We start from the raw sequence: 25056 nt of genomic DNA, 5'->3' as shown, positions 1-25056 counted from the left end.
GCCATATTTGTTTGTTTGTCTTTTGTAGTCAATATTTAAATAGATATATTATAAAATACATGCATCTTGACGCAGCAAAAGCGAATCAGAGAAGAGGAATACCTAGTCAGTTTAGGCCACCAATGAGTTCTTGGTTTCGATTACCTTAGACATGGTCCAGTTCACTCATTTTATACCTTGTCACTGTAAGACGTTCAGATTTGTGACCTTTGAGTTATGTGCACCTGCTAAGGTTTTTATAACTATGAACAGACTTATTTGATATACAGGGGAAAAAAGCTGACAGAAATCTAAAAAGGGGGATGGGGAGATAGCTCAGTCGGTAGAGTGCTTGCCTGGTTCGATCCCCAGCACACCCCAAAAAAAAAAAAAAAAAAAAAAAAAAAAGGAACAGTGCAAAAGCAATTAACTATTTCAGATATGGGAAAGCCTTAAACACACTCATTCATATCCTTGGTGATAAGAGCCTTAACCACCAAATAGGTGCATATCTTACCTGTAGGTTTTTTTCTTCTATCTTCTTTTGGAGTACTTGAAGGCATTTGGTAAAGTCAGTGTGGTCTTGATCTGGAGTTGAAATAAGTTCACACCCCTAATGAAGTGAAGAAAAAGAAGTAAAGTCTTCAGTCTTATAAAGGAGAGCCAGAGCTGTACTGCAGGTATCAGCAGGTGTTATCTATAACTCCTCTGTTATCAGAACCATATCGTCATCTTTTTATGTAACACGGGGTTGGAGTACTACAACATTCTAACTATACCAATGCAGCCTAACCTGTGCTCTTCTTGGGGAGAATGGCTGTCCCAAGAAGGGTACAGGTTATATACAACATTAACAGTCCATAAAAACACTGATGTGATGACATTCAAGATTAACGGAATGATTGTGATACAAGTATAATACATTATATTCACAGTGAAATTAAAATGAAAGCATTTCTAAAAAAAAAATCTTTGAAGTTCTTTAAGAGAACCTCATAAGTTTACTTACATGGATGGAAAGACTAATTTTGATTAAAAAAGTAATGATTAAATTTTATATTTTAAATAAAATTAAGTTAGCTGTCCTGTGTAATTTCTTTATGGCCCACTTTACCCTATATGAAAAGCAGCACCAAGAGCTATGCCTGCGTAAATGTCCCTTGCATTACCTTTCAGACATAATGAAGTGAATTTTTAAGTTCTTTGCTTTCTCTACAATAGACACGTTGCCTGCTGAAAAGCACTAAAACATCTTTACCAATATAAAGCCACCAAGTGCCAGCCTGTTGGCACTAGTCAACTTAGAGAGCTAGAGAAACCACATTTTTGAAATGACACCTTCTCCCCCACTGTTGCAGGGGCAAAGGAAGGCAAAACCAGAGCACAATGGGACTTCAGACTTCTTAATTCAGAAGTAAAACAATTTCTGGGCTCCGACAAACAGCTGAGTAAGGGAAAGTTAAATATAATCTAGTCTATAAAGTTGCCATTCAAAGAGTTCTCAAGGATACAAAACACCCGGACTGCCTCTTAAATTATTCTAAGGACCATTCTCGGTAGATTTAAAGGTTCTTCTGTTACCTCAAGGTCTCTTTAAATGCGTCAAGCTCAACCTGTGCTTCACTCATTTATGACTGTCCTACAATGTAGTGACCAATGAAAAACTTAATTTCTCATCATTCAGAAATATATTATGCTCTAAAAGATGTATATGTCATCTTTACAAGATCATTGACATATACTTTCCTGACCCTAAGAGAACATTGAAATTTACTATAATTACTTAGGCAAGGGTATAAAGAAGTGACTCATCTCAGGCTAACACTTCTAGAAAAGATCAAGGCATATGCCACCGCATATAGGAATATTAGCAGGGCTGAAGAGATTAGACTGTCTAATAAGACCAGATCAGACATGGTCACACTGAAAGCTCCCTGAGGACAGGAGCTGGGTTTCAATTATTGGTGTTTCTAGTTCCTGGCATAGTTCTGTTATACAGTAACTGTTCAATGAATCTTTAAATAACATTTCTTGAGTAATAGATACGCAGCCTATTAAATGTGGTAAACACATACTAGCAACGGGGTAGGACAAGGCAGCATCTTATTGTGAAATATAGCATTTATGACAATGGAAAGCCATCTTTCTCTAAATGCTGACAGTAGAAACAATAAAAGGAAATAAAACTTAACAGGCAAATATAAATAGCAACCGATGATTAATAGATCACTGTCTGCCTCACAGTTACCTTCAGAGAACTGACGGAGAGAGCCACGGGGAGATGACAGCCTGAAGAGAACCCAGGAAATTACCTAGCACCACAGCAGAGCTGCGGGTTAAGAAAATAAAACAAGAGGAAATACTGACTTGATGACAACTCGTCAGCGAGGCAGCAATTAGCAGCATGTGGGGACATGAAACCGGACACCTTCACTCCCAGGAAAGGGGAGGGAACACAAGCTTACAAATCGATGTTTTGTGACATTTCTAGAATTGGTTCCATGAAGATGACACTTAAAAAAAAAAAAAAGCCATTAGAATCCTGTAAGTAAGAGTGGACTATCTTACGTCACCTCATCCCTAGAAATGGACCCAAGGAAAAGCCCAGGTCAGGACAAGGAGAGATGACTAACACGGGAAGCTATATACTGTACTATAAACTAGTTGAGGCCTTTGACAGCCATCCACAGCCTCTTGGGATTTTCAGGAGTTTAAACGATTCTAACCTCAACAGAGATTGAGACTGAATTCACTGGAAGTGGAAAAAGTTCCAAAAGGCCTCACAGGGCAGCTTTCAACACTGAGGAGACCTGCAAAACAAAATACTCACAAACAGGCCTCTGGCCAAGTAGAGATGTTTGCACTGCTTCCTGGGTTCTAAGCTCTAAGGGAGGAGAAACGAAAAGCGCAGATGAGAAACACCACGTTCCTACAGAAATGTGGTCATGGAGAAGTGCTATCAAGGATCAGGCAATGCCCACCTACACATGGCACATTAGTATTTATTTATAATTACTTATTAGATAAAATAAAGCTAATATCACTGTGGCACTGAGATTTTTCACTGACTTGATATTTTCTTTAAAAAACAAAAACAAAAACCCTCACACTCACTATGCAAGTACCTAGAAAATACTGAAGTCGTGAGATTTGGCCAATGAGGAAAGTGTAAGACTTTCTAATAAGCAGTTTGTAATATTAGCTTCCTAATTAAAAAAACATGTTTTATCTCAAAATACACAGAAACCTTCCAAAAGCATAAACTATAAAACTCCAGTCATCTTATATCAAGGTGTGAGTGGAAACTTTTGCTTTAATCACTGCTATCTTTGATTTTTCTTAGTTGCTGAAATATTATTTTAAGACATGAAGCATTATATTTTGAGCCACCAGGTGGCTCCAATTTCATTCCATACATGTTTTGCATGTAGTTTTTGTCAATACACAAGTACATATTTAAATAATTCAATTCTAATGATACATTCCTTTGATGAGTACACCATTTTTTCAAGATGGATTATTATTTTTAATATTGCATTTTATTAATCTAGTTTCATAATGAATTAGCAAGATTTGGATTGATGTTAAAAAATTTAGTATATGTTTATATTGAGGTTATTCCGAGTCTGTTCTATCCTTAAAAAAAATATTTAAAAGGCACCACAATGCCATCTCCCACCCCCAACCCCACCATGCTTTCAAAAACATACACACATTAAAGGAAATGTAGGAAGAACAGAGAAAGTTAAAATGACAACTTTAAAATTGTGTTCCAGTATATTGAATTGACTGTAGTTTGCTTATCAGACAGCTCTCTTCCCACAAATCTAAATCAGGAAAAGCCACATATAGTCATAAATAAACTACCAGAGGTCCAACCAATACTTTTTAAGCACTAACTATTATGTCTGTTGCTTTATTGAATAATACTGCATACAGAAGAGGTAGGCATCGACCAAACACTAAGATTAGTAGAAAAGGGAACGTGAATATCATAATACTAAACATATAAAATACAAATATATTTATGCGTCATCTGTAAAACAGACAAAGGCAGGTTCCTTCTCTTCCTCTTCTCGTACTGAGAAATTCCTAGCAAAACTCACCCATATTAAATAAGTGCTTGAAAGAAAGTCAGTCTTCAATTCATTCCTAATTCATCCCTTTCTTCTGGCTAGCAGGGTGGGCATTTGAAATTCCATTTAGACTTTGGGACCAAGCTACATTCCTTAAAATACAGCTTTATTGGAAAACCCCTGTACTTGGGGAATAAGTATGTCACCTTTAATACTGAAGCAGTCCCCGCCAGATCCCTGAGTCTGTTCAATTAGATGGACAGCAAAGGGGGATAGGATGATGGGATCAGAAGGTGAAAGGCCAAACTGAAAAATGACTTATGGAAAGTATCTCAGATTTATTAATCATTTTATAATTCATACCTATATAAGGATGCAATTAGCTTTCAAGCAAAAAAAATCACTAAAAGCATCTACATTATTGACCATTAAGTGTTATTTAGTCATAGAATGTAATTCTTCACATATACATGAAAAGAGTTTCAAAGACTCCCAGGGTTGGAAAAGTAATAAATGTCATCTAAATAATCAACACGAATTTTCAAGAAATGTGAAAAGATGCTCATTAAATTAATATGAAAGAATAAAGTACAGAAAAGCATAGGCAATCTGGCTCATATGAGGTGGCTAAACTTGCCTTTCTGGATATTCAGACTTAAAGAGCTATCATAACCAACAAAGACGGTGTGGGCAAAAGGAAACACAGGAAGATCAGGAGCACAAGGGCAGAGACACATGTCCACAGGAAAAAGCTTCCCCCAGGAACCACACAGTGACTGGTACCATAAGCAGGCCATTGTAGCTGCTGGATAATTAGCTTAACAAAACCCAGAAGACAAAAACAAGACACATATTGGAAATTTAATGGCAAAGTCTAAAACCATTTGCAAGAAAATAAAGTAGAAAAATGATCAGACCTAGGTGTAGTATAGGTCATTTCTTAAATAAGATGGGAAAAAATTAACAAAATCTACTACTTTATATTAAGAACTTATTCACCAAAAAGCAACATGAATAAAGCAAAACCAGGTTAAGTTTTATAAGAAGTTATTTCCCACACCCATAAGTAAAAAAGTATTACTATCCAAAATATATAAAGAACTCCTAAGCATTCATAATGAATAAATAATTGGTTGAAACATAGGCAGAGTATTTTAATAAGAAAATTATAGAAACTTAAACCTGAAAAAGTCAATGACTATGAAAAGAAGTTGAATATTTTTTGCTGTTAATCATAAAAATGAAAATAAAAATGAAATTGACATATATTTCATATACCTAATAACAAAATACTGTGTCAGTGAAAAGGAATGGAAAAAAACATGGATATATCATGTGTTCATGAGCTATAGAATTGTACAGGCTATACAACTGCATGCCATCCCAGAGAGGGTGGGTTCCAGAACCTCTGAGGACATCAAATCCACAGGTGCTCCAGTCTCGTATACAACATGGGTTGGTGTTTGCATATAACCTATATGTATCCTCTTATATACTTGAGATCACCTCTATGTTTCCTATAATACACAATAAAGGATCAATTCTATGTAAATAATTGTTATACTATATTGTTTAGTGAATAATGACAAGAAAAAGATGCCATACGTATCTATATTGATGCTTTTTTTCTGAATTATTTTCAATTCGTTGCTTCATCCTTGGATACTGATATGGTTTGAATATGAGATGTCCCTCAAAAGTCCCTGTGTTAATACAGAAGGTGAAATGATTAGATTATGGAATCATCGACCTAATCAGGTGATTGATCCATTGGAGAGATTCATAATCTGAATATATTACTGGATGGTAGGCAGGTTGGGCCTGACTAGAGGAGGTGGGTCACTGGGGGTGTACCCTGGGTATTACATTCTTCATCCCTGGTTTCTTCTGCATTTTCTCCCTCTCACTCCCCACTCCCTGCCCCATCCCCTCCCTCTCCCTGTCCCTCTCCTTCTCCTTCCAGGCTGTCAGCAGCTGAGTCGCTTTCCTCTATCATGCCCTTCTGTCAGGATGTTCTGTCTCACTTGGCCCCAAAGCACTGGAGTCAGCTGACAAAGTGTGGAACCTCTGAAACCATGAACTACAATAAAATTTCCCTTGGCCTGGTTGTTACTGTCTGGCATTTTAGTCACAAAAACAAAAAGCTGACCAACACAGATGCAGAACCTATGAATACAGCAGCCAGTTGTATACATAAAGCTAAAACCATGTTAATTACCTCTACAAACCCTTTAGTAAATCTCCATCCACATGAGTAACACCTCTTCACTGAGCGGTAGCTACTCGAGCACCCGTTCTATCGGCTCTGCACTTAGGTCTGCCCTACGTGTTTCATACGTGAACTCACCCAGCACTTATGACTAAGGAGTGCGGGCAATGTCACTTCAATTTGTAGCACCAGCACCTAGGACAATAATAATGCACAGAAGGCATCCATTAAACATTTGGTGCCTGACCAAACTGATTCCCTTCTCTAGCCTTACTGCTAAGCTGGCACAGACCAACAGTGACAGAAAATATATGACTAGCCCATGCGATATTTGAATGATTCTATTAAGATTCTATAAAATCCTCATATCAAGTTGAAGTATCACTCCCTTTATTGTCTTATAACGGGACTTAGTTGTACTCTCTGGGATATAAAAGGTCTTATATTTCTTTTAAATAATACACACCATTTCATTTTCCTCATCCATTCCACTGATCCTGATTGTTAAATCATTTAGGATCCAGACTGTTATCAAGGAACGTAAACTCTCCCTCTCAGCTTGAGACAGCTGGATGAACATGTGCCACCAGCTGCATCTGTATCTCGTCACTGCACCGAGCGGGACAGGTGAGAGCAGAGCCCGGGGCAGAGAGTAGTCACTCAGTCCAGGGCATGTGATGGTCTCTACCTGAACCGCCTTATCCAAGGGGATGGCTGCAGATTCCAGGGATGCCTGAAGCCACAGGCAGTACAAATCCAACACATCGTGTGCTTTTCTTACATGCACACATAATATAAAGGCTCATTCATACATAAGCAAAGTAAGAGGTCGACAGTACTTGCCAATAAGAAAACAGACAGTTATAAAATATACTAGAATAAAGCCATGTGAATGTGGCGTTTATCTCCAAGCATCTTGTTGTGCTGTACTCACACTTGTCATGACAATGTGAGGTGACACAATGCCTGTGGGATGGCATGGAGTGAGGTGACATATTCGCTAGTCACTGTGATACGGCATGAGGCTCCCTGAATACAAGGAGCACCCTCCCTCCAGCAGATCTGAGGACCAACCCAGACCAGGAGCAGGGACCTGGCCAGCAGGTGTCCATGAAGCATGGACACACAGGACGAAGTGACGTCCTGGAAGGGACGGTTGAGCACGATGGGCACGATTTCATGCTGTGCACAATGGTCACAATTTAAAACTTACTCATGTGAAATTGAATTGCTCATTCTGGAGTTTGCTATTTAATTTTTTGGACTATAGTAGATGTAGCGTAACTGGAATCATGGCAAAGGAAACTACAGATAAGGGGACCACTGTACTCAACAAGGCACATGCTCAACAAAAACTGGATGAAAAGGACATATATCTTAAAAATAACACTCTGCAAAAGCAAGAGGTTTTATTAAGAAAATGTCATAAAACATTAAGTATTACAAATGGCTTCAAATATTAGAGTTTGATTTCTTCAATAAGAAAATAATTCCTCAAGATGATTTATGTCAAAATGACAAAGAACTTACAAATACAATTATTTTCCTTCATTTATTTTTATTCAATTGGTATTGGTCCTAGTTTTATCAACGAAGCAGTTTTCCTCAAAAGTGTTACATAGGAAATAACCAGATAGGGAGGCATGCAAAGGGACTCTACTCACTGCCGTGGAATGCTAGGTACCGAAAATAGACAATTCTGCCATCAAAGTTCTACATGCAGTGGAACTCAAAAAGAAACAACAACTTAGAAAAAAAGCAACAGTAATCATTATAAATATCTCATGAGTATTATAGAGTAGATCACACAAAATTATATAAAAACGTATATATAAGTGCACACACAAACACACACAAGTATATATATAACAATATGCCATGAGTTCTGAGGTATTAAATAAATGTAAAACATTATAACCTGAAAGATATTATTCACTAAAAGCACACACTAGTTATTTAATAATCTGAGGAGCTAATTATAAATAAATTAAGAAAAATATGAAAATTAAAATAAAGACTTATTGGGACTAAGGGCATGGGCAAGGTGTTTGTTGGTGACTAGAACAGATGCTCACAGAAAGAAAAATACCAAGAACTGGCTAGGGTTTCTCCACTCCTACAACCTCCCTGATCACCAGCCACAGCAGCATCACTACCACCATCATGACCACCATCACCACTACCACCACCACCACCATCACTATCACCATCACCACCACCACAACTACCCCCACCACCACCACTACTATCACCACCGTTACCACCACTATCATCACCACCACTACCATCACCTCCACCACAACTACCACTACCATCACCACCACCTCCACCACAACTACCACCACCACCACCACTACTATCACCACCGTTACCACCACTATCATCACCACCACTACCACCACCACCACCACCACCACTACCATCATCACCACCACCACTACCACCACTACCATCACCACCACCTCCACCACAACTACCATCACTATCACCACCACCTCCACCACCACCACCACCACCACCACCACTACCATCACCACCACTACTATCACCACCACTACCACCACCACCACTACCATCACCACCACTACCATCACCACCACCACTACCACCACTACTACCACCATCACCACCATCACCACCAACATCACCACTATCATTACCATCACCACCACCAACACCTTTGTTTACAAATCCTAAACTAAGCTGATAAACTCCAACTCTGCCTTGTATTACATTAGCCCAGCCTCTTATGATTCCTATGTGAAATATAAAGAGGATACTATTCACGTCAAATGCCCTTGCTACCTGAAACAAGACATGCATGGAAGTTCTTCACGGCTTCATGAGTCTCTGTTAGAATTCCATGTGCTAAATGCAGCACACCCAGACCGCCCATTCCATCCTGGGACAACATGGTTCTCTGCCCACCAGGGGCAGGTCCCATCTTGGCCCTCCAGACTGTCCTTATCCTACTCACATTTTTGTTTCTCCACAGGACACATTACTGTCTCACACTTTAAAACTATGTTCACTCCTTAGCAGGATCATGCTCCGCAGAGGCAGGGACAGGCCCTCCATCTGCTTGCTGTTGTGTGAGCAGCCAGAATAGCACACAGTGGGCACCTGGCACACTTGCTACCTAGCAGGCATCCCCTCCTTCACGTGTGATCAGCAGTGCATGTTCCACATGCTGAATTGGGGTGGAAAATGCTGCTGAAGAAGGTAAAAGAAACACTTGGTTATTTCCTAAAATGACTTGTTTCATGCCGATGATCTTAAATTTTGATAAGACTGAAATGATACAATAGTTGGTGCTTTTCAGTCAGTCTGGCATCTCAGTCTCTTAGTAGGTAAAATCATCAATAAAACATTTTCCCAATTCAAAAGAAAGTAAAACAAGCTATTGAGTTTGACATTCTCAGAACAGACTAACCCTAACCAACAAAATAAAAAATTCCAAGTCTAAAATCAAATAGGTTCAATTCGACTCATACTCTTTGCTACTTTTCATTCCTTTGTATGCTAAAGCGACACTACTGGAATTGATCTAGACCCTTTCCTCAGCAATTGCAAGCCATCCTTACGTTAATGTAAAACCACACAATCAAAACCTATGTCACAGCTGAAATAAAAATATGAAATGTTTGATTTGTCATGAAGAGGTTGGCCTTTTTATTTCTTCCATTTCCTTTAAGTTCTTAATATGAACGCTGCAAAAAAAAAAAAAAAAAAAAGACTTCCCCAGCATCAGTTTCCTTTTTATTAGATATTAGCGACTGCTTTCCCCCTCTTTGAGCACTTATTTCCTCTTTCTCAGACATAAAGTTTCACAAACAGAAGGTGCCACGACTGGTAGGTGATGATCGACACAGTTCATCTTCCTGTCCACCCAGTGCAAATGGTTTAGAGAAAGGACAAGGCACAGCTCAGGCCAGAGAGCACAGGAACAGCTGCAGGTGCACATGGAACACAGGATGAGGCTCTTGCTCTCCAGCACAGGGCGTGAGCTGCAGCCGTGCAACACACCAGGACAGCCTAGAGGGCCAGAAATGCACATGGTGGCCCCTGAGAATGAAGCCGGCACTGTGGGTCAGAGAGTAAGAAAGAACAGGGGCGTGGACACTGCATCTGTAGCCCGATTGCACATCAACAGCTAAATCCACCTCTGTCATTTTCAGCTATACAATGCAATAAACAAGCTTTTGTTTTATTTTGTGTTGTTGGAGCCTGTTGTTTTGTTACCTGCAGTATACCAGAAGGCTTCCCACAGATGGAGCGCATGACTTCTTCCTACATCTCAATGTTTTACCTATACTTAGAAATGAAAATTTTCATGAGATGTGTTAATATCTAGGTTCATATCTGTCACACACAGGTCAGTATCTAGGAATTGAAAACCTAAGAATTTAAGGATCATATGCATTGGGAGATCAAGGGAAGATAAAACACTAGATAGATAATACAGGCACAGAATGGGAAAGCACGGGTCCCTAAAGACATGATCAACTGGCCTCTTACTATAGAACACTCAATATCAGGTTGGGCAATGAATTTGTGCTAATCAAGAATTGTCACTAAAATTGTGTTCTACCTTATTTTGATATTAAAGCACAGACAAGAGTTTATAATGACATATATCATTTTACACTAAGGCATAGAATAATAACACATTAATGTTTGCACCCCAAAATATTAGGGCATAATTGAATATTAGGCAGAAATAATGAAAAATAAAATGTGAATTAAATTTGCATGTTTTACACCTAACATACATGCAGACATTTTTAAAAATTCTATGTTAAGTATAAGAATGATATATCTCAGTAGCTTGGTTATTCAATACACAGAGAAGAATACAATTTGAAAGAAAAATTATGATTATGAAAACATAGTCACTTGTTACATGAGGGTAGCAAAAGTCATGTGCTCATTACAGTTCACTAAAATTAGAGATATCTGCTCAGAGAATTATTGATTGATTAAATAGCTTCTCCACATAGGAGTCACTGTGGAATAAAAAGTTGCAATGTTGAGAATCAGATCATATTAGAAAAGATGTAATAATAACAAAAATAATGACAAATTGATTTGGAAAATGTAAAAATGACAAATTAAATAAAAAATAACAAACTGAAATGATTCACAATGATCAAGAACGTACCATAAGTTCATATTAAAATGATCTGTGCCCTAAGGTCTAAGAAAACAAAATTGGAAAGCAATTATGACAGGTGTAGAAAGATATAGAAAGCTACAAGTGAGGTAAGTTGATCTTTATCCTCAGCATGACAGTTCCTCTGATTTGAGGAGACTAAGAATAGAAAGAGGCAAACTTAAATGGGAAGTAGTGCTTTACAAAGGAGATAATACACTCATGGAACAAAAGAGCAAAGACGTGGTACAAATCACACACAAAAAATTCATGTCTGAAGCTGGGGTCCAGCTCAGCGATCACACGTGTGCTTAGCTTGTGCAACTCTCTGGGTTGATCTTCAACACTAAAACAAAGCAAAACTCCTGTCTGGAAAATTCTGGAAAAGAGGATCTTCAGGCAGGAAGAGAAGACACAGAAAAGTGATTCTGCATTCTCAGTTGCTAGGATCAAGCACTCAATGGGGGTTTGATTCTCAGTGAGTGGGTGAGTTGTAGGTTTCTAAAACTCAACACTGGAAAGTCAGAGTACCTCAGAGAGTTAGAAATTTGGGGTACATGGAAAAGGGACAAATTAAAGCTAAGGTGCTTGCAGGAGCAGTGGCGTAAGCACACAAGGATGGATAAAGTTGAGAAATACTATGAATAGGCTTAGTGTGGAAAATTCTCAGATGGGAAGGTCAGCCTGCCCTGGGCAGATCCAGAGGCTGCTTGGCACAATGAACCGGTACAGGAAAGACACCCTGTGTATCACAGTTGTCCCCAGAGAGCAAAGCAGGAGTCATCTTGAGACAACTGCACCGGGGTAAAGACTACAGTAACCAAGAACTAGGATCCGGGAGATCGAGGCTGGCTAATGCACAGGCCTGGCAAGCCCCTTCTGTGTGACACAGACTGTGCCTAGCAAGTCCAGAGAAAATCAGGCACAGAGGGTATTTTCCTTGGGAGAATACAAGTCAGGGATGTCTGGGAGAGCCCCTTTAGGTCGGGGGGCTCAAGGACCAGCTGAAGTGGGTCAGGAATTTGAATAGGGGGCTGTGACTGCATGCTCAGGACTGAGTCGGGAGTCCAGGAAGGGAAGTCTTCCATGAGCAGCAGAAGCTGCAAAGAATTGGCTCCTCTGTCCCATGAGTAGAGAATTCTGGGGAGACTCCTGAGGAGACTCTCCTCCCAGCAGAGAGAGGCAACTGCTGGGATCTAGAGATGCGTTGATTGAACTTCTCCAGACTACTCACCAAGCACTAAAGCAAATGGGCCTCGCTAGACCTAAGTCCCGCCCTCGGGAGTTCCAGCTACAGGAATGTATCTCACACAACCCAGCAGCGACTTCACCCTGGAGTGGAGCTGACAGTACTTCCCATCCCACCCCACCCCGTACTGCCCAGAAGGGAAGCTGAGAAATTTTGAATTCCAACTGCCATCTCAGTGAGCAACACACACAGAAAGGAAGGGTCTGACAACCCAAGGCCTAGCTTGTGCTCAGTGCATACCTCAGGAAGAAACCAAGAGAAAGACAGCTGGGCACAGACGGTGAGCGTATATTCTCACTGACTGTTTTGCCCGCCGCAATGGAAACCATTGCTGCATTTTCCAAGACTCGCCTTTTCTTTCTTTCTTTCTTTTTTTTTTGCAAGTGTGTGCTGAGTGATTCATGGGCAATCATACACACACATACTTATTTCTGTTTTCTCATTTCAAGTACTTTTTGAAGGGAGTTATTTTTGCTTGCTGTTTTCTGACGGTTAGGGTTTTGATTAGTACATTTTGGGTTTGTTTTGTATTTGTTTTCACTATTCTGTTGCCCTTGTTTCTCTTTCTCTTCTCTTGCTAATTTTTGCTTCTATTTTTTCTCCTTCCACCTATAACCATCACATCCTACATCTCTTCTGCATCTTCCCTGTTTGCTTTTTGAAATTGCAAACTCTTTTATACCCACCTATACCTTCTTCTTTGCTCTTAATTAACTCTATCCTTAACATAGCATTAATTGGTTTATATAGTGCCAGCCCCCACCACTAATGCTATAGCAATTATTTTTGCTACAGAAATCATAGATAATAACTGCTGTTTGCTTTTCATGCAAGACATAATACATGATTACTCACTGTTTTTACTGATGGAAATTGCCGATCCTACCATTTTTGTTTATTTTGCCAACTAACACTGTAGATGTAATAATAGGAAACAAGTGTTAAAACTTAATGCTACGGATTATTTGCACAGGTTGTTGCTGTTATTTGGTTCCCCTAATCTTTAAGGTACTAGAAACCTATAGGGTCACTACAAATTCATAGGGAAGAAACTCTGCTGCTTGGAATCCATTTGGGTGCACACACAAACAAATGAAAAATCCAGAGAACAAACCATCCCAAACAATCTCAGAATGCCTCAACAACAGACTCCTTTGACACCACAATGAAGAAAATGTCAGAGAAGGAGTTTAGAAAGTTCATAGTTAAACTGATCTATGAGACAAAAAGATGATGTAGGGAATGGAATCAAGAGAGGAAATACAAGGAGTGAAAGATTACTTCAGTAAGGAGACAGAGACTCTGAAGGAGAATAAAATGGAAATCCTCGAAATGAAAGAATCAATAAACCGAATTTAAAACTCAATGGAAAGCATCACCAATAGATCACACCACCTGGAACAGAGTTTCAAGCAACAAAGACAAAGCACATAATTTTGAAAACACAGCTGATCATGGAGAAAAGGGGTTAAGAGATCATGAATAGAATTTTCAAGAAAATGGGATAACATTAAAAGCCCAAATCTAATATTTACAGGATAGATGAAGTCTCTGAAGTACAAACTAAAGAAATACACAATTTTAAATTAAAGAATATCAAAAAAATTCCCAACTTCCTAAAGAATGAATGGAAAATCAAATACAGGAGGCATATAGAACTCAAAATATACAAAATGTCAACAGACCAACTCCAAGCCCCATTATTTTAAAAATGCCTAACATACAGAATAAGGATAGGGTTTTCAAAGCTGCTGGAGGAAAAGGACTGGTCACATATAGAGGTAGATCAACCTGGATCTCGGCCAGTTTTTCAAGTCACACCCTAAAAGCTAGGAGGTATTGGGATAATATATACCAAGCTCTGAAAGAAAATGGTTTCAAACCAAGAATACTATACCCAACAAAATTAAGCTTCAGAATTGAAGATGAAGTAAAAACCTTGCAAGATAAACAAAAATTAAAAGAATTTACAACTATAAAGCCTGTACTAAAAAGCACTCAATAAATATTTCATGAAGAAGAAATGAAGAATAAAAATGAAAATCGGGAGAGGGAAGACTTACACTAGAAGAGGAGTCAATGAAAGGAAAATCTAATTCAACTTAAAAATTAGAAATGAATAAAGACTAGAATTCCATTGAATCTGTATAGCACGTTTAGGTAGTATGGCCATTTTGACAATATTAATTCTGCCTATCCAAGAACATGGGAGATCTTTCCATCTTCTAAGGTGTTCTTTAATTTCTTTCTTTAGTGTTGTATAGTTCTCATTGTAGAGGTCTTTCACCTCTTTTGTGAGACTGATTCCCAAGTATTTTATTATTTTCGAGGCTATTGTGAATGGGGTAGTTTTCCTAATTTCTCTTTTTGAAGATTCATCACTTATGTATAAAAATGCGTTGGATTTATGAGCATTGAACTTGTAACCTGCTACTTTACTGAATTCACTTATGAGTTCTAAGAGTTTTCTGGTGGAATTTCCAGGTTCCTCTAAATATATAATCATGTCATCAGCGAACAGGGATAGTTTGAGTTCCTCTTTTCTAATTCATATCCCTTTAATTTCTTTGGTTTGTCTAATTGCTCTAGAGTCTCAAGAACGATATTGAATAGAAGTGTTGAAAGAGGGCATCCTTGCCTTGTTCCAGTTTTTAGGGGGAATGCTTTCAGTTTTTCACCATTTAGAATGATATTGGCCATGGGCTTAGCATAGATGGCCTTTACAATGTTAAGGAATGTTCCCACTACCCCAATTTTCTCTAGTGTTTTGAGCATGAAGGGGTGCTGTATTTTATCAAATGCTTTTTCTGCATCTATTGAAATAATCATGTGATTCTTGACTGTAAGTCTATTGATATGGTGAATGACATTTATTGATTTCTGGATGTTGAACCAACCTTGCATCCCTGGAATAAAACCCACTTGATCGTGGTGCACTATCTTTTTAATACATTTTTGGATGTGATTTGCTAAAATTTGTTGAGAATTTTTGCGTCGAAGTTCATTAAGGATATTGGTCTGAAATTTCCCTTAACAGGACTCCCATAGCACAAGAAATAAAAGCTAGAATCAACCACTGGGATAGATTCGAACTAAAAAGCTTTCTCTCAGCAAAGCGAACTATCAGGAATGTGAAGAGAGAGCCTACAGAGTGGGAGAATATCTTTGCCACTCATACTTCAGATAGAGCACTAATTTCCAGAATCTATAAAGAACTCAAAAAACTCTACACCAATAATACAAATAATCCAATCAACAAATGGGCTAAGGAAATGAACAGACACTTCACTGAAGAGGATGTACAAGCAATATATGAGAAAATGTTCAACATCTCTAGTAATAAGAGAAATGCAAATCAAAACTACCCTAAGATTCCATCTCACCCCAATTAGAATGGCGATTATCAAGAACACAAGCAACAATAGGTGTTGGCGAGGATGTGGGGAAAAAGGTACACTCATACATTGCTGGTGGGGTTGCAAATTAGTGCAGCCACTCTGGAAAGCAGTATGGAGATTCCTCAGAAAGTTTGGAATGGAACCACCATTTGACTCAGCTATTCCACTCCTTGGCCTATACCCCAAGGACTTAAAATCAGCATACTACAGAGATACAGCCACATCAATGTTCATAGCTACTCAATTCACTACAGCCAGATTGTGGAACCAACCTAGATGCCCTTCAGTTGATGAATGGATAAAGAAACTGTGGCATATATATACAATGGAATACTACTCTGACATGAAGAATGATAAAATTATGGCATTTGCAGGCAAATGGATGAATTTGGAGGATATCATGCTAAGTGAGATAAGCCAATCTCAAAAAACTAAAGGACGAATGATCTCGCTGATAAGTGGATGAGAACATATAAGGGGGGGTAGGTGGGGTTAGCGTTAGGGTTAGGTTTAGGTTTAGGGTAAGGGATAAGGAGGGTGGTAAGAATGGAGGAAGGAAGGACCCTATAGAGGGAAAAGAGGGGTGGGAGGGGTGGGGGGGAAGGGAAAAAAATAACAGAATGAATCAAACTAAATTGCCCTATGTAAATTTATGATTTTTAATTAAAATAAATAAATAATAAAAAAAGAAATAAAGATGACATGAAATAAAAATCATCTCGCAAAAATAGTATTGACTACAAATGGTATAAACTCATTGATTAAAAGATATGGACTGGCAGATTGGATTAAAAAACAAAACCCAACAATATGCTGTCTATGTCACTGACCTCACAGGCAAGCAGCTCCATAGACAGAAGGTAAATAGATGGGGGAAAAAATGTATCATTTACATAGATATTGCAACAAGCAGGGGTTTCTAGTCTCATATCAGAGAAGGTAGACTTCAACCCAAAGTTAAACAGAAGAGAAAAAAAGTTCCTTTCATACTTCTAAAGAGACTCATGCAACAAGAAGAAATAGCAATCATAAATATTTATGGACATCAAACAAATGCTTCTCAATATCAAGAATCATACTCATCACAACACAATAACTGGGTGACTTTAATATGCCTCTATCATCAGTAGATAGACCTTCCAAATAAAAAATAAAAAGGCTATAGATTTAAAAAATACAATTGAGATTTAAAAGACATATAGAATATTTCATCCATCAATAAATGAATACACTTTCTCATGGAATATTTTCTAATATAGATCACAAAGCAACTTTTAGCAAATTCAGTAAAACAGAGGTGGGCTGTGGTTGTGGCTCAGTGGTAGAGTTGCTTGCCTAGCACATGTGGGACACTAGGCTTGATCCTCGGCACCACATAAAAATAAATAAATATAGGTTAAAAAAAAAAGAACACAATTATTGGCTTCTAAAAACAAACATAGAGGTAATTCCCTGCATTCTCTTATCATTATGGAATTTTAAATTAGAAATCAATGAAAAGATAAAAAATAGAAATTAACACCTGGAGATTAAATGATACACTACTGAATGAGGGCTGGGTAGCAGAAGAAATCAGGGGTAAAATTTTAAAAAATACATAGAGGTAAATGAAAATAGTGATACAACAAAATCTCTGGGACACTATAAAAGTGGTTCTAAGAAGAAAGTTCACAGCATTGAACTCATACATTAAAAGCATAGAAAGATACCAAATAAATAATCTAACATAACATCTTAAGGACCTAGAAAATGAAGAACAAATCAACACCAAAACAACAGAAAACAGGAAATAATTAAAAATCAGAGCTAAAATCAATGAAATTGAGATAAAACAATTCAAAAAAATCAATGAAACAAAATATTGGTTCTTTGAAAGAATTATCAAAATTGACAATCCCTTAGACAAGCTAACCAAAGATAGAAAAAACTCAAATTATTAAAATCTGTGATGAAAAAGAAAATATCATTACAGACACTACTGAAATACAGAGGATAAATAAAACTATTTTGAAAATTCATACTCCAATACGCTAGACAATCTTGAGGACATTGAGAAATTTCTACAGAGTTATGACCTACCCAAAGGGAACCAGGAGGATATAGAAAAACAGATCCATTTCAAGTGATGAAAGTCTAACAACAAAGAAGCCCAGGACTGGATGGATTCGCAGCAGAGTTCTATGAGACCTTTAAAGAATTAGTATCAATCCTCCACAAATTATTCTGCCAAATACTAAAGGAGGGAACTCTTCTAAACTCATTCTATGAAACGAGTATGACTCCGAAATCAAAACCCAACAAAGACACATCAAGGAAAAAAACTCCAGGCTAATATCCTTGAGGAACACAAGTGCAAAAATTCTTAATAAAATTCTGGCAATCATAAACAAAAGCACATTAGAAAAACAGTGCAGGATAACAAAGTAGGTTTCATCCCGGAGATGCAAGGTTGGTTCAACACATGGAAATCAATGAACAATTCACCACATCAAAAGACTTAAAGACAAAATCACACGATTGTCCTAATCCATGCAGAAAAAAGCATTTGACAAAATAAAGCATCCATTCGTGTTTAAAACACTAGAAAAAGAAGGGATAGAAGGAACATACATCAACAAAGTAAAAGCTATATATGTTAAACCCAAGGCCAACATCATTCAAAAAGGAGAAAAACCTAAAGCATTCTCTTGAAAAACAAGAACAAGACGGGAATGCTACTTACACCACTTCTGTTCAGCATAGTCCTCGAAGCTGGAGCCAGAGGAATTAGGCAAAAAAAAAAGGAGTTAAAGGGATACGAATAGGAAAAGTAGACCTCAAACCACCTCTGTTTGCCAATGACATGATCCTACATCTAGAAGACCCCAAACACTCCACCAAAACACTTCTAGAACTCATGGATGAATCCTGCAAAGCAGCAAGATATGAAATTGACACACATAAACCAAGTGCATTCCTATACACCAATGATGAATCAGCTGAAAGAGAAATCAGGAAAATGATTCCATTCATAATAGTGTCAAAAAGAAAATAAAATACTTGGGAATTAATCTAAAAAAAGAGGTAAAAGTCCTCTACAATGTAAACTACAGAACACTAGAAAAACAAATTGAGGAAGTTGCAAAGATCTCCATGTTCTTGGATAGGCAGAATTAATATCGTCAAAAGAGCCATACTACCAAAAGGGCTATACAGATTCGATGCAATTCCCATCAAAATTCCAAGGACATTGTTCATAGAAATAGAAAAGGCAATCGTAGAATTCATTTGGAAAAATAAGATGACCAGGATAGCCAAAGCAATCCTTAGCAAGGAAAACAAAGAAGGAGGCATCACAATACCAGACATTAAATTATACTACAGAGCAACAGTAACAGAAACAGCACTGTATTGGTACCAAAACAGGCATGAAGACCAATGGAACAGAATGGAAGACACAAAGACAAACCCACATACATAAAGCTACCTCATACTAGACAAAGTTTCCGAAAACATACACTGGGAAGATAACCTCTTCAACACATGATGCTGGGAATACTGGAAAATCCATAAGCAGTAGAGTGAAATTTAACCCCTATCTCTCACCCTGCACAAAACTCAACTCAAAGTGGATCAATGACCTAGGAATTAGATCATAAACCCTGCACGTACTAGAATAAAATGCGACCCCTACACTCCAACATATGAGCACAGGAACTGACTTCCTCAACAAGAATCCTAAAGCACAAGAAGTAAAATAAAAAATCAATAGATGGGATGTCACCAAAACAGAAAGCTTCTCCACTACAAAAGGAACAGGAATGTGAAGAGAGAACCTAGAGAATGGGAGAACATCTTTGCCACCTGCACTTGAGATAAGGTGTTAATTTCCAGGATATACAAAGAACTCAAAAAGTTTAACACCAAAAAGGCAAACAAACAAAAATGACCTAATCAATAAACAGGCAAAGGAAATGAATAGACTCTAATCAAAAAAAGAAATACAAATGGTCAGCAAATATATGAAAAACTATTCAACATCTCTAACAATTAGAGAAATGAAAATTGGACTACCCTGAGATTTTACCTCACTCCAATCAGAAAGGCAATTAATTATCAAGACTACAAGTAACAGGGGTGGGGTTGTGGCTCAGTGGCAGAGCACTTGCCTAGCACATGTAAGGCACTGGGTTCAATCCTCAGTATGACATATAAATAAAGTTAAAAAATAAATTGAATTGTTAAAAAAAGAATACAAGTAACAACAAATATTGGCGAGCTTGTGGGGGAAAGGATACATTCATACATTGTTGGTGGGACTGCAAATTGGTGCAATGATACCACTGTTTACTGGTAACGAGTTCTGCTTCCTCGAATGTTGAAGTTTGAACATCAGAGAAGCACACCAAGGTAAGCATGTTAAGCAGGTTTTATTTAAAGGTAATAATTCAGACTTCTCCTAGGAGGGTGAAGGGGGCCATGGCTGATGTTCTAGAGACCCAAGAAGTGAGCTCGCCCTACATCTTTATGGGTTCGGGTCTCCTTTGTTCTCTTCTCCCCCCCTTTATCTCTCCTTCCTGCCTGTGACTAGGCCCAGGAGATATCCGTGACATAGCAAAAAGGTGAGCAGGCCATAGTGATTAGGCAGATAAGAGCCCAGGGGGCATTAATTAGAAGTTCCCTGCCTGTAGTCCCTGACAAGAACAGGTAAATTTGGTAATCAATGGGCTCCAGAGATCCTTGACATTCCATTCTCCCAGAGGCAGTCTCCAACTTCCAGAGGCAAATGGCTTTCATGGCCTTCATTTCCTGGATTTGACCTGAACCCCTATTTCTACACTAACTGCCTGTCCCCAATTCTGGCTTCACGAACACGCTAGAAAGCAATATGGACATTCCTAAAATACTAGGAATGGAACCACTATGACCCAGCTGTTCCACTCTTCAGTGTATACCCAAAGGACTTAAAATCAGCACACTACAGTGAGGCAGCCACATCAATGTTCACAGCAGCTCAATTCACAATAGCTAATCTATGGAGCCAACCCAGGAGCCTTCAACAGATGAATGGATACTGAAACTGTGGTTTATATACATAATAGAATATTACTCAACTACAAAGAATGACTATGAAATTCACTGATGAATGGATGAATCTGAAGACTATTATACTAAGTGAAATAAGACAATTCCAAAAAACCAAAAGTTGGATGTTTTCTCTGATATGTGGAAGCTAACCAGCAATAAGGTGGGGGAGTGGATAGGAAGAACAGAAGTTCAGTAAGGAGGGAAGGGAGTGAGGGATTGGAAAAGGAAAGACAGTGGAATGAATCTGACATAATTTTCCTATATACACATATAAATACACCACAGTGAATCTCACCACTGTGTACATCCACAAGAATGGGGTTCTAATTAGAATAAGATATAGTCCATGCTTGTATAATCATATCAAAATGGATTCTATTTTCATGTTTAACTAAAAAGATCTAATTAAAAGATCTTTTTAATTATAAAAAAAGGACATGGACATTAACAAATGCAAGATTATAAAGTACTACATAAATAATTAAGAATATTTTGAACGATGTTCAATTTAAAATCTTAAGGAAATGGGCTTAGCAAAAAGTTTCACAATAAATAATTTTTACAATATGCCATGAAATGATAACTGTTCAGATCAGTTTTTCCCATTGCCACCATCTACAGCTATAACAAACAAATATATCTGCTCAGAATACATGATCCTAACCACAATGGAATCATAACTCATCTAAAAAAGAATAGGTTTAGATTTAGCATGCTACACTTACATTTTTTTTAAAAGGAAAAAGGGTTTAAACAGTAAGGTTTATGGTAAATACTTTGATTAACCAGAAAATTTTCTCAATATATAAATTAAGTTAGGAATATTTACGTTATTTTAGTCAGCTTTTTCACTGCTGTGACTACAAGACCTGACAAGAACAATTGTAGAGAAGGAAAAGCTTATCTGGGGGCTCACAGATTCAGGGGTCTCCATCCACAGACAGCTGGCTCCATTCCTCGGGGCTCCAGGTGAGGCTGAGCATCGTGGTGGAGGAGAAGCGGCTCACGTGATGATCGGGAAGTAGAGAGAGACTCCACTGGCCAGATACAGAATGTATACCCCAAAGGCACTCCCCGAACACCTGCCTCCTCCAGCCACACCTATCTAACTGCCTTCAGCTACCACTCAGTTAACCCCATCAGGGGATTAATTCCCTGAATGGGTTACGACTCTCAAAACCCCATAATTTCTCCTGCAAACCTTCTGGCATTGTCTCACACATGACCTTTTGGGGGATGCCTCACATCCAAACCATAACACAAGTTTACCCTATGACTGTTTAAATATTTTATAAGAATTGCAAGCCTTCTGATATGTTTATTAAATCTTCCTTATGACTATCAAATATTAATTGATGTCTTGGCTTTACGTGGCAAGCTCCATGAAGTAACCCCCACATTCTGTGGTTCACTACTGTGTCCCCAGGATGAGGAACCTACACGCTGCTCAATAGAGCAGTCAGCATTCAGCAGCACACCAAGTCACTTACAACGGCACAACACATGAGATAAATCACCCCTCTCGGGCAGGGTTCAGCAAACTTTCTCTATAAAGGGCCGGATCATAATTCTTCTGGGCTCTGCAGACCACAGGGTCCCTCTCAACTACTTGACTCTGCCTTCGTAGCAGACAATAAATACATAAATGGGAATGGCTGTGTTCAAACACAACTGAATTTGAATTTCATATGATTTCCATGTGCTATAAAATATTGTTCTTTTTATTTTTTTCCAAACATTTCAAAAGGTCAAAACCATCCTTAGGTCAACAGTACAAAATCAGACAGCAGGCTGGATTTGGCCTGTGGGTAGCAGTTTACTAACAGAAACGTGTACTAGACCTATAATTTGTTATTGTTGTTATATAACTGAATCCCTATATATGTGCAAGAAATGTAATATGAGGAAAAGGGTACAGACTTTTTAAAAATCCTTCTGAGCCTCCTGGTTCCTTTAGCAGTGGCTCTAATATGCAAGGTAAATTGGCTGTTGCATTTACAGGAGATGTTGCCCAGGGACGGACACACAGCCTAGTCCCATCTCAAGCCCTGGAAGGATCTTGAGAAATATCGATGCTTCGGGTAGTCTACCTCACATGGAAGTTTACTAGACTGTGCAAAATATTGCTAAATAACTTTGTGTTGATGTTTACAAAAATATGTTTTAATTTACTGACAACTGAAATAAATTATTACAAGGCAATGAGGGTCAATAATCAACCCAATTTCAAAAGACCAATGCAAAAGCCATTAGACTGTCATTCTTGATTACTTAATTTACAGTTTGCCAATAATTTCACTCATGTAGGTTAATGAGTTTTTACATTTTGCATACATAAAACCTATCAGGTTGTACTTTGCTGACTCCTCTAAAACTCTTTAATGAGAAACAAAGCAGATCCTTTGAAAATTTTGTAAGAGCTTATTAATTGTTATTTCATGCTCTATACTATAAAGAGACTTGTACTCATCAAACAAGAGGCAAAGAGTTAAGGCTAGTGAAACCTTTCCCAAGTTTGCTTTTACCTTATTCATTTTAGGTCAAGTCATTTAGTACACATCCATCCACCCAGCACAGAAAATACTATACACATTATCTTGCAAACATTTTATGGGGCTGCAAGATATCTGCTGTAACTTTATGGGCTGAGCTTATAAAGTTAAGAATTCAGAACTGCTGTGTCCTCCAAGGTACCATACACATGCTCTTTGAAAATTTATTTCCGGGGACTAGCACATAGGCTCTTATCTGACATAATTAAATTCAAAGCATATGTACCTATTAAAATCTAAGTTTCTTTTCAATAAACTAAGATTTTACAAAAAAGTACAGCCTAATTCTCTGAAAAGTCAGATCACCTTGAAAGTATCTAATTTTAAAACTGATCTACTGACTATAACTGTCTTCCTCACTAAATTAATAAGAATTAACATTTGAGTATACTTTGAGACAGATGATATTAATTACTACATGGATTACGTTCTTGAATCCCCACAATAACGTTATAAGATAAGGGTAATTATCACATTTTAAGTCATGCAGACAGAAGTTCTGTGAGACGGATAAGCTGTCCAAGGTCACTGGGCGATCTGAGACCCATTGTTCTTTATATTCAACCTTGCTTACTTAAACATTGCATATTTTAGCAGGAATAAGCAGAAAAGTGCAGTATTTGTATTTCTATACCTGGTTTATTTCACCTAATATAAATATCTCTAGTTTCATTCATGTTGTCACAAGTGACAATGTCATTTTTTGTTGCTGAATAGTATTCACCGTGTATATGTGACATTCTTTCTCTAGTCATTAGTTGATGGACTCTTTCATTGCTTCCATTTCTTGGCTTGTGAAATATCTTCTCTTGCTATTAAATGAACAATTATGATCAATATCTCTGTGTTACTATATATACTACTATAATCAACACATCTGTGCAAAAATGTTTATTTCTGGTTATTTTCTAACATGAGTTCTAGAAATAAAATTATTGGGAAAATAAGAACATTTTAAAAATCTGATATGCATCCCCAGTGAGCTCTCCAGGAAAGTTGTAAAAATGTTATTCCTGTTAGAAGTATGTAAGAATAAAGAGTTTCTTCTTCTAAAATATAGGTAACCACAGATAAGAAAGACAATTTATCATGTCTTACTTGAATTTCTTACTGTGAATTTAGTTGATTTAATTGCTTCTTAATAGCAGTAGGTTTCATTAAGGAAAAGATAACGTCCACCAAAGAAGAACGAAAGCTAAACATTTTGGAGTGTGAAGCAGAGATACGTCTAGGAGTGGTTCGTCCGTTGAGAATGAAGTGGTTAAAGGAGAGTATGCAAGAAATAGACATGCTTTGAGGAGAAAATACTTGTCCATCCACAAGAAAAAGAGACAAGAATATGTCAAAGATCATCCTTAGTGTTGACTCTGAAAA

At 37.8% G+C, this 25056-nt stretch overlaps 1 protein-coding gene across 3 annotated transcripts in view; it reads right to left on the bottom strand.

Moving 5' to 3' along the window:
• Positions 1-25056, bottom strand: part of TPK1 (thiamin pyrophosphokinase 1) — a 309296-nt gene that overhangs the window by 63613 nt on the left and 220627 nt on the right. For all 3 annotated transcript variants that reach the window (XM_079151092.1, XM_079151091.1, XM_079151093.1), the window contains exon 5: positions 497-592. In XM_079151092.1, coding sequence (XP_079007218.1) covers positions 497-592 — 96 coding nt within the window. The remainder of the gene's footprint in view (positions 1-496; positions 593-25056) is intronic.

The sequence above is a fragment of the Sciurus vulgaris genome (genome assembly GCF_902686455.1).
Source record: "Sciurus vulgaris genome assembly, chromosome: 8".
Taxonomy (NCBI): Eukaryota; Metazoa; Chordata; class Mammalia; order Rodentia; family Sciuridae; genus Sciurus; species Sciurus vulgaris.
The sequence above is the reverse complement of the archived record's forward strand: the minus strand, read 5'-3'. Positions and strand labels throughout refer to the sequence as shown.